The sequence below is a fragment of the Mastacembelus armatus genome, chromosome 7 (genome assembly GCF_900324485.2).
Source record: "Mastacembelus armatus chromosome 7, fMasArm1.2, whole genome shotgun sequence".
Taxonomy (NCBI): domain Eukaryota; kingdom Metazoa; phylum Chordata; class Actinopteri; order Synbranchiformes; family Mastacembelidae; genus Mastacembelus; species Mastacembelus armatus.
In genome coordinates, this window is record NC_046639.1 from 16,982,393 (window position 1) to 16,996,661 (window position 14,269).

The 14,269-nt window shown below is 41.5% G+C and overlaps 2 protein-coding genes across 5 annotated transcripts; one reads left to right on the forward strand and one right to left on the reverse strand.

Moving 5' to 3' along the window:
- Positions 1–747: 747 nt before the first annotated feature.
- abt1 (activator of basal transcription 1) lies at positions 748–8,213 on the reverse strand. Of its 3 annotated transcripts, XM_026333732.1 has the most exons (6): positions 7,980–8,133; positions 7,657–7,818; positions 7,392–7,602; positions 6,524–6,699; positions 2,277–2,462; positions 748–2,183 (listed from the first exon to the last, which is right to left on the reverse strand). In XM_026333732.1, the coding sequence occupies exons 1-6, from the start codon at positions 8,004–8,006 to the stop codon at positions 2,001–2,003; spliced, it is 945 nt and encodes a 314-aa protein (XP_026189517.1). In that variant the 5' UTR covers positions 8,007–8,133; the 3' UTR covers positions 748–2,000. The 3 variants fall into 3 exon arrangements, with proteins under 3 accessions (XP_026189517.1, XP_026189516.1, XP_026189514.1); XM_026333731.1 differs by lacking the exon at positions 7,980–8,133 and adding an exon at positions 8,150–8,213 and having other exon boundaries at positions 7,392–7,818; XM_026333729.1 differs by having other exon boundaries at positions 7,392–7,818.
- Positions 8,214–10,347: 2,134 nt separating this feature from the next.
- rad51c (RAD51 paralog C) lies at positions 10,348–14,219 on the forward strand. Of its 2 annotated transcripts, XM_026333437.1 has the most exons (5): positions 10,348–10,526; positions 12,387–12,645; positions 13,132–13,348; positions 13,428–13,928; positions 14,052–14,219. In XM_026333437.1, exons 1-4 carry the CDS (start codon positions 10,409–10,411, stop codon positions 13,923–13,925), a joined length of 1,092 nt encoding a protein of 363 aa, XP_026189222.1. In that variant the 5' UTR covers positions 10,348–10,408; the 3' UTR covers positions 13,926–13,928; positions 14,052–14,219. The 2 variants fall into 2 exon arrangements, with proteins under 2 accessions (XP_026189222.1, XP_026189221.1); XM_026333436.1 differs by having other exon boundaries at positions 13,428–14,219.
- The last annotated feature ends 50 nt before the right edge of the window (positions 14,220–14,269 follow it).

Consider the following 14,269-nt stretch of genomic DNA (forward strand, 5'->3'; position numbering starts at 1 on the left):
TGACAAACAACATGTTAGACACATGTATCATGGGTTTCATAATATTTCGAGCTAAAAATAAATTTATTTCGAGTTTGAAAACTTTTTTGTCTCCCTCAGTGAACCTCACAGAAGAAACCTGCAACTGGCCTCAGGAGGAAAAAAGGTATCAAGTTAAACTTTTATGTTTTATGAGTATGCTTTGTCAGGGTGCAAGAACCAACATGCAGAACACAGGTTCCAAGGATTTACTACAGCAACTGAAGTTTTTTAGGGCAAGGGGCTCAGTGCTGCAAGTGGACCATGGAGTGAAGTGGGACTGAGTGAGGTTAGTGAGTGAAGAGTACAATAAACTGAAATGTCATGCCTGTGGTGGACATTCAGAGCTGATTTGTGGAGCTTTGGATTCCACATTTGTCCAGTTATCAACACATTCACATCAACATATCTACATATATACACATAAACACTTAATCAACAGACTACAGATTGGAGGACACATTGTCCTTTGCTTCTTTAGAAATAGTCTTTTAGTGCTAATACGGTCGGGTACAGGTGAGCTACATATTAATCAAACTGTGTCATGTTTTCTGGTCCAGAGTTGGGATTCAAGATTATTCAAATGTGGACTTCATGTATCTGTACTTACAAAGTCCTGTATAGTGTCATCTCTGAAAACTGCTCAGATAAAGACAATCCTGTGCTGCAGACAGAGGATTAAGAAGCTGAGTAGATGAAACGGGATTAAAATGAGCAGCTGTTCAGCAGTTCAACAATCTGTACTTCAGGTTTATTCTCTGTTTAGGACAACAGACAGACAGGGCAGAGGAGAAAGAAGACAAAAAAGGAACAGACTTGATACCTAAGAAGCAAAGAGTTAACTCAACAACAGCTTTTTTGTGAATATTCAGTTAGAAATTATAAAAGTAGCAGGCTGTAAAGCTACTTGACTGAAGGGTGATATGTGACCACTAACTCTAATTGATGGTGAGCGCAGCAAAAGATGGTGCTTGACTAGTAGAGGAATATGTTACAGTTTATGAGTTGTTGTCTAGTTTTTAGGTGAGTTAAACTGAAGTTAATCTGTTAACCAGCTGTACAGAAACATGCTAGCAACAGGAAGTGAATACATTTATACAGGAAACAGCATCGCACACAAGTCAATCAAGTCTGCTCTTTCCTACCTGTGAGTCACCCTCCAGGTGAAGCTAATAATTAACAGATTAACAGAATCTGTTACACATTGTCAGGAAAGTAGAAGAGAAAAAGGAAACATCATATAAACAATTAAAAAAAAAACTGGTACAGGTAAGGGATGAACATCAGCTAGTTTGATGGAGCCAGACATTTTTGTTGATTTATATTATTTTTCAATAAAATTTCTACAGTAGTCCAGAATGGACAAACCAAGCACTGGCTCTAGACAGGGAGTCAGGTCTTGTCATAAAGGTGACGGCTTTTAAGACAAAACCCCCTCACACCTGAAAATTGGGGGGGGGGGAGCTCAGAAGGCTGCATTCTGCAGTCTCACCACTAGATGCTGCTAAATCTATCCCATTTTAACACTGCACCTTTAAATCACTTTTATTAGAGAAGCTTCCAAATATTGAGAAAAGAGTAACATTAAACTAAAGATGCATCCTTAAATCATCACAAACACAAGGAAAGAACTCATCACGGCAGGAACAGAAGAGTTAACGACCTCATTAGGTCTGTTCCACACATCACAGGACAAGACACTTATTAACCTTCGAAGATTAACAACCATGTTAAGTTTTAGGTATAGAATTCTGAAAACTTTGAGTCTGATCAGCTGGAGAAAATTTTCACAACTTATTGAAAAAGCAGTCATCTCCAAACAGATCAATCAGTCTGATCAGCTGGCAGCTCTGAAGGGTCAGCTCTCTGGCCATATCAGCCTGTCACTGCCAAATGAAGGTGGATGTGTCGGCACCGTCTTATCACAATTCACACACTCTGGGACAGTCCTGTCCAACGGCCAATCAGCTGTTTTTCTGCCCTCACTCTGATTTGTTAGAGTTGAAAATCTTGGCCAGCAGGGAAATGTTTGATTGACTCTTCTGCTGTATGATACGGGCCTTGTCCTGGTGCTTCTGGGAAATGGAGTCTTTCTTCTTTTTCTTCTTCATCTGGATCTCCTCCTCTGTCTGACGCTGAGTGAAGTCCCACGTCTTCTCATCCACCTGACAGCGATAAAGGTTAACAGTAACCACTGCTGTAGTTTTTACATATGACCTGTATTGAAGCTGGAGTTTAGAGTGTAGTTTAAAGTTTACCTGTTGTCCGTCTCTCTGCCTCTTCCTCCTCAGTTTGTCCAGGTGAGTGCTCTTCTCCACATTGTTCAGGTAAAAGTTGGTTTCTCTCTTCGCCTGAGAAACTTCAGTCCTGAGTCTTTGCTGCAGAACCATCTGCTCATAAGCCAGTCGCTCACTCAGGTGAGTCCACTGGAATCTGTGCAGGTACTAGAAACAGACAGGTAGAGTAACAGGTGAGTCCACTGCAATCTATGTGCCTATCTTCCCTCATCTATCTTAAATAATAATCCAGTAAAATGACTTCAAGTGATACTAAAGTGCCTTGCAAAAGTATTCACCCGTTGGCCTTTTTCATATTTTGTTACCAGACAACCTGGAATTGAAATGGACTGATTCACAAATGATTTATATTTGATTTACACAACATGCTTAGAACTTTTGAGATGCAAATTTTTTTTTTTTTTTTATTGTGAAGCAAACTTCACAATAAAATGAAAATTTGGGTGTGCATTACTATTCACTGCCTCAAAGTTATTAGTCTGTAGAGTCACCTTTTACAGCAATTACAGCTGCAAGTCTCTTTGTGAGTTTCGCACATCTAACCACTCAGATTTTTACCCATTCATCCAGCTACAACTCCTGGCTGAGGCTGTATATTTATATACACAAATGCAAGTAATCTTCTCTTACTTCCCTATTCTAATACATAGATTATTCCCTAATATGGTTATATTCCAAAAACCCTACAATCTTATTTGATAGTTAATACTACATCCTGGGCATGACCTTGTCTCATCTTCGCACCCAGTTTCCTAGGCACCTAACTGAAAAGCATGTCTCATAAATACTCCTTCACACATTGGTATGTAGCTAAAAACAACCTTGATAATACATTGAGTTACCTTGAGTTTAGTGGTCTGGGTTGCATATGCTTGGTAAAACAGAGACATGAAAAAACAAAAGACATAGAACTGCATCTGCAGTATCCTCATGAAATCAAACGCTCTGAATAAAGAACTGTAAATACAAGTAAAAATATCACTGATTGTGGGTTTAGGGTCATTATCCTGCTGGAAGGTGAATCTCCTTACCAGTCTCAATTCTCAGGCAGACTGACAGGTTTTCTCACCCCTTCAATTCTGACCAGTCTCCCAGTACCTGCTGATGAAAAAACATCCCCAGAGCATGATACTGCCACCACCATGCTTCACTGTGGGGATGGTGTCCCAGGGGTGATGAGAAATGTCGGTTTTGTGCCAGACAAAAAGTTCAGTTTTCAGTCTCATCTGACCACAGTACTTTCTTCCAGACATTTGGGGAGTGTCCCACATGGCTTTTGGCAAAGTCTTTCTTGTTTTCTTTTTCTTTAAGCAAGGGATTTCTCCTGGCCACTCTTCTATAAAGCCCATGTTTTTTCCAATTAACGCCCTCCTTGTCAGGTCTGTGGGTTTTGGTGGGCATCCCACTCTTGGCAAGTTTACTATGGTGCCACTTTGCTATTATGGATTTTATGGTGCTTTATGGGATATTCAAAGTTTTGGATATGTTATGTTTTTTTGTAGCCCACCCTTGATTTATACGTCTCTAAAGAAGGGCTCCAAACTGCGACCAAATATATTTATTTGCGAGTGAAATTTCTGCCCAGATTGCACTACATACAAATTTACTCGCTTTGATTGTAAAATTTGCATCCTACGTGCATGTTTTATAACCAGTAGCCTATTGCTTCATTTGTTTTGATTACGTCATGAAGTGAGATGCTTTGTGGGAAAGTTTCAATGAGAGAAAGCAGGTAAAGCGAATGTCACCTTTCCGCGACAGAAAAAAAATGGCAAAGCGAAAAATATCTGACTTCTTCAAGCAATCCTCATCTCTGTCAAGCACCAGCACGGATGACACACCTGCTAACAAAAAGAAGAAAGCCAGAGACACAGGGATTCGTCTTTCCGCGTCAGTCAATGAACACCGTGCCGGTGTCAACAGAAAACCGGAAGACGTTTCAAAACGTCCTGGATTCAGAAGTTTTCTTGACTGAGGTATGATCACGAGACACTAAAAATGTTTTGTCACTTTTGTTCAAGAGTGGGAAAAGAAATAGAGGGAGAAAACGGGGTTCATTACAGGAACTAACCTAAAAGAGACTGTGAAGAAAACACGGCGACAGTCACAGGCATAAAAACGCACGTGATCACATAATCGCGAAGAATGCTCCACAGACTCCCCCGTTAGCACGTGCAGTTTCTCGTGCAATGCGAGCTGCGGGACGAAAAAGAATGGAAGGAGTTAAAAATGAAATTTAACAGCCTATATAATAAATTTAGTTCAGAGATATTATTAATGAGAAAAAAACGGGCTTGATGTGAGCAAAACGTATGATGACGACACATCTTGTGCTGAGTTTGTAGGGTGCATTGCAGATGAGATCAAATAAGCACTGACAGACGCACAGACAGCTAATTACATCTCCATTATCACTGACTGTGGCACAGACGTTTCTGGGAAAGAACGTTATTGCATACTGCAGGCACATTTCTGCAGGTGTGGCAGTGAACCAATAAACCTTATTGGTTTAACTGAGCTTGAACACTGCCATGCACATGGAGTATTAGATAAAATAAAATACTCGTTTAGTGATGCTAAAGAAACTGATGGTGATTGGTGGCAGAAGAAGATTACTGCGTTTGGAGCAGATGGAGCTGCCGTAAACATGGGTGCTTCAGGAGGACTAGGTGCTCTCTTAAGAAACAGGACAGCACATCCTTTCCTTTCACTGTATGCCACACAGACTGGAATTAACCATGCTGTATGTTCAGAAGTCTGTTCCAATGATTGAAAAAGTCTATGACTTGCTACAGCTAGTATGGAAAACATACCATTTTAGCCCCAAAAGCAAGCGTGAAGTTGAAAGCCAGAGTTGGGGCTGTGCCATACGAACACCTTCTGCTGTGAAGACCCAGCGCTGGCTGCCTCACATTTACAGGCAGAAGCAAGCAGCCTCATCTGACTACATGGGCATTTCCTTTCAAAACATACAGCTGAGAGGGTGTGATCTCCAAGGTTTCAGTGAAGAACTAAACCACCTCATTGATGAAACTGGAGACATTACAGTCAAGGAGCTTACAAGGAGGTTTGAAATAACAAGAGACAACACACAGCACAAAAATACACAAGGAACAGAGATCATTCGATGCTTCTCAATCTTTTGTCATGATTCTTGGCCAGACGACATCTACACTTTTGGGATAAATGAAATTGACACACTGCTGAAATGGTATCAAGACAACTTGCTGAAAAATGGATGTGACATCAGTGCTGTACAGGCAGAATGGAGATTGCTGAAAACCCTTGTAAAAGGACAGTTAAGGACATAAATCCTGTTGCAACTTGTGGGAAGTCCTACTAACAAAAGAGCCCTACTGCACAGATTTCCAGAATGTTTTGCATCTGATTGAGATAATGCTTGTCCTACCAATTTTGGCAGCTCAGTGTGAATGTGGCTTTTCAGCTCAAAACAGGATATAATCTAAAGTACGCAATTCACTCCATGTGTTAACCTTGGAAGATTTGATCAGGATCAGCACTGAAAGCCCATCACTTGAACAGTTTGATCCTGAACCATGTGTCAAACGCTGGCTTTCTGCAAAAACGAAGAGGAGACGGCCAAACTACACTCAGTGGCCAAGTGATATGGACATAATCGTGGTCAGTGGCAGTGACACTGGCTCTGATTCTGCGTAAAAAAATTTTATTTGACTGTATATAGTTCATAAGTTGGAAGTGACATTCAGTTCCCAAATAAGCTTCAGTTCTCAGAACATTCAAAGGATGAAAATGCTGAAACTGTAAGAAGAGGAGAGACATGCACACAACAGGGTGACTAAAAGTAAGTGTTTTTTTTTTTTTTAGTGCATTGTTATGTGGCTCTTAAAAAAATTATCTGGCACCTGTTTTTTTTCCCGTATAGGCGCCAATGGCTCCTTAATTGATTTTTTTGTTTGGAGCCCTGTTTTGGTTTGTCTGGTGAGCTCCTTGGTCTTGGGGGTTAATACAAATGCACAAAGCATTTTTCTGTTTTATTATTTTTTAAAAATAAGTTTTTCATTTCATCAACTTTTTTGTTTTGTGTAAATCCACTACATAAAAGCCAAACAAAAACCCATTTAAATATCAGGTTGTAATGCAATAAAATAGGAAAACACTTGTGAACACTTTTGTAAGGCACTGTATATGTTGTCAGCTGTGATGTCGTGTTGCCAAGCAGACTGTACCTTAATACACCAGAGGTCAGAGGTGAATCGCTGGCGTTTCCTGGTTCCCATTGGTGTGTTGTGCAGGGACGCTGCCACTTTCTTTGCCACTCGTTTATCTCTGAACTCCACCCATCCTTCTGTAAAATCACACCTCCTCAAACCAGACTTCCTCTTCCTTTTCCTCACCTGACCATCTGATGGAGCAATACACCAGATATAAACAAAGCCTGAGATCAGAGAAAACTGTTTATGTTGAGAGTGTAGTCTTTTAGCCTGAGTGACCAATAGCGTATGAGTAATCTGTGCAATAGAAGACAGACTTTGATACAAAAATCTGCATCATCTAAAATGTTGTGGAGTTTAACCCTGAATATTTACAAAAGAACATTTGTTTTGTCATAGTTTTTAGATTAATTGGAAACTGCCGATGACACCTATTGCAGTGGAAATTTTTTTTTTTCATATGCAGGGATCACGTGGACAACAGAAGATGTAGGGTCAGAACTTTAGTTAACATGAATCTGGATCCATCCAGGCTCAGATTTAGGCTGCTGGAGGTGGAGCTCACACACCCCCCTTAACACCATCTAAAGTGGTGTTAAATGGTTTAAATGCACACAAACTAACTGTGCATATGAAGCTCTGAGGAAAGACTTGAGTAGTTCTTTAAATGCACAACACCAGGAATTCAAAGTCCTAACTAGTGCTAGAGAGGTTTACCTAAGACAGTCATGGAATTTTATAGAGGACTGAATCAACACTCAACTTGGGGTCTTTCTGTGCAGAGCAGGATGGTCAGTTGTTGCAGTTAAGGGTTGGATGAGGGAGATAATTTGGCAGGTGGTCATAATGTTTTGGTCTATATGTGTGTTTGTATATAAAATACCTTCAGGTTGTAGAAATATGCGTCCGATTTCACCATACACTGACAGCAGGTTCCTCAAATGTTTGGGGCGGAGCCTCGGAGGTATATGACCCAGGTAGATGATACCTGGGACACATTTCCTGTCTGAACAGGAAGTCAGCCCAACACCTTTTTGTTTGGTCGTCTTCCTGTTCATTATTGCAGCATCTTCATCACCATTTTCATCGTCATCATCACCTCCATCACCACATTCATCGCCATCATCATCTCCATCACCATTTTCATCGTCATCATCATCTCCATCACCATTTTCATCATCATCATCATCTCCATCTTTGTTTCTATGATTTTCATCACCATTGTCTCCTCTGTCTGCAGCTTCTCCCTCATTTTCCTCCCTCTGAGCAGTAGTCTTCCTCTCCTTCTCTTCTTCCTCTCTTGTCTCCATCTATGTTATTGACAAACAAGAGGACAATACATTAAAACCCTACCCCTTGAGGACTGTGGACATGTTTACCAAGTCACTGAACCACCACGGGACTGCACAACTTTGGCCTGAGATGATTCGATCCGTGAATCATTTATGGAGCAACAAATTGAAATCCCGACCTGCAGGAGGTTCAAGATCAATCTCATCAAAAACGTCAGATAACTGTATCTTCACTGATCAGTTCCGTTCTAAATCAATCGTAGGTTGGTTACAATCAATTTCGGATTTCTTTTTTTTACATTAAAACTCTGTGTTCCAATAAAACATGCGTTTAGAAAAAAGTTAACACCTCCGGCTCGAAAACTTTCAGCCCTACACCTCTTGGTCCTCGCTCTCACGTGCGACAACTGTCGCATCTCAGTGACGAAACGAACGTCATGTCAATCAAAGAAATCAGCTGATATACAACTTCCGGTTATGTATTTTAAAATAAAACACAGGGACCCCAGAAAATACAGTACTAATTTTACTGACTTAAATTGAGCAATAAATAATAGGACCTTTGGTTTATAAACCAAGAAAATGTTATATAATTGTTATTCGTTTATCCCTACTGATCTTTGCTACTTCCTGCTCCACAACTGTCACCTCTTCTACTCTGTGCTCTCAATATTTTCCTCATTCATCAACAGTTCAAAGTATTCCTTCCATCTTTCCATCACACTTGTGGCACCTGTCAACACATTTTCATCCTTGTCCTTGATCACCCTAACCTGCTGCACATCCTTCCCATCTCTGTCTCTCTGCCTCGCCAACCTGTACAAATCCCCCTCTCCCTCCTTAGAGTCCAATCTGTCATACAAATCCTCATATGCCCTTTGTTTGGCCTTTGCCACCTCTACCTTCACCTTACGCTGCTTCTCCCTGTACTCCTGTCTATTCTCTTCTGTCCTCTCAGTGTCCCACTTCTTCTTAGCTAACCTTTTCCTCTTAACACACTCCTGAACTTCCTCATTCCACTACCAAGTCTCCTTATCTGCTTTCCTCTTTCCAGATGACACACCAAGTACCCTCCTACCTGTCTCCCTGATCACTTTAGCTGTAGCTGTCCAGTCATCTGGGAGAACCTCCTGACCTCCCAGAGCCTATTTCAGCTCCTCCCTGAAAGCCACACAACACTCTTCCTTTTTCAACTTCCACCACTTGGTCCTCTGCTCTGCCCTTGTCCTCTTCATCTTCCTCACCACCAGAGTCATCCTACACACCACCATCCTATGCTGTCTGGCCACACTCTCCCCAGCCACTACTTTGCAGTAACTGATCGCTTTCAGTTTGAAACGTCTGCACAAGATGTAATCAACTTGTGTGCTCCTTCCTCCACTCTTATATGTCACCCTATGCTCCTCCCTTTTCTGGAAAAATGTGTTCACTACAGCCATTTCCATCCTTTTTGCAAAGTCTACCACCATCTGTTCTTCTGCATTCCTGTCCTGCATACCAAACTTACCCATCACTTCCTCATCACCTCCGTTTCCCTCACAAACATGTCCGTTGAAGTCTGCCCCAATCACCACTCTCTCACCACTAGGGATACCCTGAATCACCTCATCCATCTCCCTCCAGAATTTCTCCTTCTCTTCTAACTCACATCCTACCTGTGGGGCATAACCACTGACAACATTCAACATCACACCTTCAACTTCTATCTTCAGACTCATCACCCTATCTGACACTCTCTTCACCTCCAGAACATTCCTAGCAAAATCCTCTTTCAGGATAACTCCTACTCCATTCCTCTTTCCATCCATGCCATGATAAAACAGCTTGAACCCTGCTCCTAATTTATAGGCCTTGCTACCTTTCCACCTGGTCTCCTGAACACACAAGATATCCACCTTTCTTTTCTCCATCATATCAGCCAACTCTCTAGTTTTCCCTGACAAAGTCCCTACATTCAAAGTCCCTACTCTAAGTCCTACACTCTTGCCCTTCCTCTTCTCTCTTTGCCTACGAACACGCCTTCCTCCTCTCCTTCTTCGACCAACAGTAGTCCAATTTCCACTGGCACCCTGTAAGTCAACAGCACCAGTGGCGGTCGTTGTTAACCCGGGCCGTGACCGATCCGGTATGGAAGTCATTTTTGTGATTCGCATGTTTGATTTGGCTGAAATTTTACGTTGGATGCCCTTCCTGACACAACCCTCTGCATTTACCCGGACTTGGGACCAGCACATGAAGACACTGGATTGTGCCCCCCTGTGGTTGCATTAAAGTGAAGTAAATGAATATATCACATTCAAATAATAAGACTGCAGAGCATAACAAAGATGTTATGTTTTTTTAACAGCGATAATGGATTTCCTAAAGGTATCTGAAACTAAAATCAAACCAAATTCTTGCAATATTTTAAATATATAATGAAAGTAAAAATTTTTTTCAATCAGTCCCTAACGTCTGAAAGGCTATGAACTCTTAATTTGAAAAGTCACACCGGAATTGTGTTTAATTTTTCATCCAAGATGACGCTGCTCAAGGGTGAAAGGCATGGTGGGATAGCTGTCATGGCGGGATGTTTTGAAGAAGACGCTAACAATAGTTAGCAGCGAAGATGCAGCGACCGGTGTCCAGTTTATGCCTGAGTCCCAGTGTAAAAGTTAAACTGGTCAGCTCTGGTTTCCAGGTCACCGCAGACCTGCTGAACCTTAAACCGCTTCAGCTCAGCAAAGGTAAACGTTAAATGGGCCCTAACTGCGCCCGAACCTCGGTCAAAATGTCCCGGTTTTAATGCCATGTATAACCACAGAACACAGGAAAGTATGAGGGACCATATAAACACACCACAAAGTATAAACTGTTTGTCCTGATCAATTCGGCGTCGAGACCAAAACAAAAGTAACGTTGGTTTCTCTCTGTCTGTAAATATATTTCCTTATTTACCAAAGCCGGTCTCACCGAACTAGCCGGTCTATGTTATCGCGATTTTAATCTTCAGTTTGGGGTTTGAGGTTCAGGGTGACAGACGGACAGCTTTATTTCAAACAAACGAAACTTTATTCAAATCTGTCTCATTGCTGAGCAGCCGATGTTCTAGTTCAACTGGAGGTTATGTTAACTGGTGGTACTGGCGTGGTTTGTGGGTGACTGTGACGATGCCTTTTCAAAACATCAACTACCTCGATAAAAGTTGGTGTCAGTCTAAACGTTTGTTTCATACATTGTTGGTCAAAGCGTGACAGCAGATGGTTAACTTGAGATAAAACCAGGTCCGTAATGATAATTAGACTCCATATACAGCAGGAAGGTTTATAGTGAATTTCCATATATTGGGTGAATTGGGGTAAACTGGGACATTTCTGGAGAAATTTCTCTTTACTGTCCAGTCCACACTTGCCCTTTAAACAGTTCATCAACATTTATAGAGTCAATTCAAATCACAATATATGAACTATTTGACGTCTGTCACCCTTTTTCCTCTCCCTTGTGCTTGTATTTGTATTTGTATTTGTGTGTGTGTGTGTGTGTGTGTGTGTGTACATTGTAGTGTACAATGTGAACTATCCTAGCAAATGGACATCTTTGTACATATAATGATATGTTTATATATAATAAGTTTAAACATAAGAAATAAGGTTTAAAGGTAGATGTTACATGCTTGCTTGATTCTTGTTTTGATGCCAGTCTCATAATTTTAACTCTCTACTGTGTTTGTCCCAAGGTTTGCTGTGTGTGGCCATTTCAAAACAAACTATCTCTAGTTTGTTTCAGTATAATAACTAGCACAGTTTACTAGATGTACCCAGAATAAAGTTACAGTTTGTCACAATAGTTCATTGCAACAATTTGGTTTAATAACAGTCACTTTTACAACATGATTAACACTGGGAATAGGACCCTCATTCACTCAGCTATCCAAGTGGCTGCTGTGGATATTGGGGATATGTTTTCTTCTTCTCCTTTCCGTTGCTCCCTTCAGAGGTCACTACACCGAATCATCTGCCTCCATTTAACCCTATCCTCTGTATCCTCCTCACCCACACCAACTATCCTCACATCCTCCTTCACTACATCCAAGAACCTCCTCTTTGGTCTTCCTCTAGGCCTCCTTCCTGGCAGCTCTAACCTCAGCATCCTTTTACCAATGTGTTCACTTTCCCTCCTCTGAATATGTCCAAACCATCTCAATCTGACTTCCCTGGCTTTTTCTCCAAAACATCTAACATGAGCTGTCCCTCTGATGTACTCATTCCTAAATTGGGGATATGTTTTAAGGTTTCATAAATATATATATATATATATAAATATATAAAATGGCAATGGTTCCACTCAGCATGCATGTTGTTTTTTGTTTTTTTTTAACACCAGCAACAACTGGTTATCATAAGAAATCGGCCAAATAATTTTGTTTATTGTATTTCAAACAAAAATCCATTTAAATATCAGGTGCAGCTCCACAGGACAGGGCATGTCCAGTTGTTAAACCTGCAGCATTTGATGTTCTGTGGATCTGAAAAGATGTTTGTTATTGTTTGTGTGAGTTACTGTAAGATAAAACAAGGTCAACTATGATGTGCTGTTCCATGGTGCAGAGAGTGGCCTGTCCCAGGAGGAGGCACTAGAGGTGCTACAGGCTGCGAGGAGAGATGGAGGAGGTGATGAAACAACAACAGGAGCAGCAGGAGGAATGTCAGCCTCTCTGACAGCTCTGGAGCTGCTGCAGCAGGAAGAGGAGATGAGGAGCATCGTGACTTTCTCCTCTCAGCTGGATGCTGCTCTCGGAGGGGGAATTCCTCTTGGAAAATCTACAGAAATCTGCGGAACTCCAGGAGTTGGAAAAACACAGTTGTGGTCAGAAACACACACAGTTTCACATAAACACAATAAGACAGACACATGGTTATATGAGCAGGGATTATTGTGGAATTACACATAAAAATATTTTAGACTGCAAATCTTTTCCTCAGGGCAGAACAGTAGAGGTAAAAGGTAGTTAGAGTGTTTTGCAAATGTATCCATGCACCTTTGCCTTTTTCCTATTTTATTATTTTACAATCTGGAATCAAAATGGATTGATTAACAAATGATTTATATTCGATTTACACAACATGCGTAGAAATTTTGAGATGCAAAATATGTTTTATTGTGAAGCAACCAAAAAATAAGACCAAAAAAAAAAAAAAATTTGGGTAGGCATAATTAGAGCCACCTTTTGCAGCAATTACAGCTGCAAGTCTCTTTGCAAGTCAAAACATTCAGTCTGACCTAAAGGCCCAGGTCCCACTGCTTTAATATGTGGCATTTTGAGATTTCATTCATATTATTTTTTTTACTCAGTCTGCAGCTGGCAGTGGACGTCCAGGTGCCACAATGTTTCGGCGGTAACGGAGGTCAGGTGATCTACATCGACACTGAGGGTAGCTTCCTGGTGCAGAGAGTCGTCGACATGGCCACTGCTGCTGTCAGACACTGCTCCTTATTGGTTGAAGACGACGAACAGCGAGTTGCTATAACAACCTTCACCGTGGAGACCATACTGTCCAACATCTTTTTGGTAATGATGACTGGTCGCCAGGTGTAACAGAAGTCACATCTGGTTGTTAATGAACCTGATTCTGATTGTTCTGTCTCAGGTCCGTTGCCATGACTACGTGGAGCTGTTGGCTGAGCTGCATCTGCTACCTGACTTCTTATTGGACCACCCAATGGTCCGACTCCTGGTGATTGACAGCATTGCGTTTCCATTCAGACAGTTTGAGGACTTGTCCCAGAGGACACGTCTCCTTCAGGGTCTCGCCCAGCAGCTCGTTGCTCTGTCAACCAGACACCATATTGCTGTGGTGCTCACCAACCAGATGACCACACGGCTGCGGGGCAGCCAATCACAACTCGTTCCTGCCCTTGGGGAAAGTTGGGGACACGCCCCTACAATCAGACTGCTCCTCCAATGGGACGGGCCACGGCGGCTTGCGGCCATCATTAAATCTCCAGGTCACATGGATGCCACCGTCCAATTCCAGATCACCTCCGAAGGCTTCAGAGACGTTGACCAACCAGAGCAGTCGCAGAGTAAACGCCCCCGAACAGATAATGACCAATTAAATGCCGATCAGAGAGACGTCTGCTGCTAATTGGTCAGAAGCTGTCAGCCAATCAGAGGCTGAGCAGAGTATTTGCTTAAATTTATTGAAATTTTAAATATGGTTTAAGTGAAATGTTTTGATGTCAATCCTAAGCTTACACTTTGTGTTGAGCAGGTGTGATCAGCTCATCAGTCCAAGATCATTTCTGAGCATTTTTAGCAGCTGTTGTACAGGTGTTGTGGTTGACTTAGACTAGAGAGTAACCTAAACCAGCATGTGCTGGAATGTGTGTGATTATTACTGTTGACATTATTTTTCAAGATAAAAATCCTGTGGATGATGCATGATGACTAGTTTAATACTTCAAGCATATTTCCTTTGCAAAATTTCTC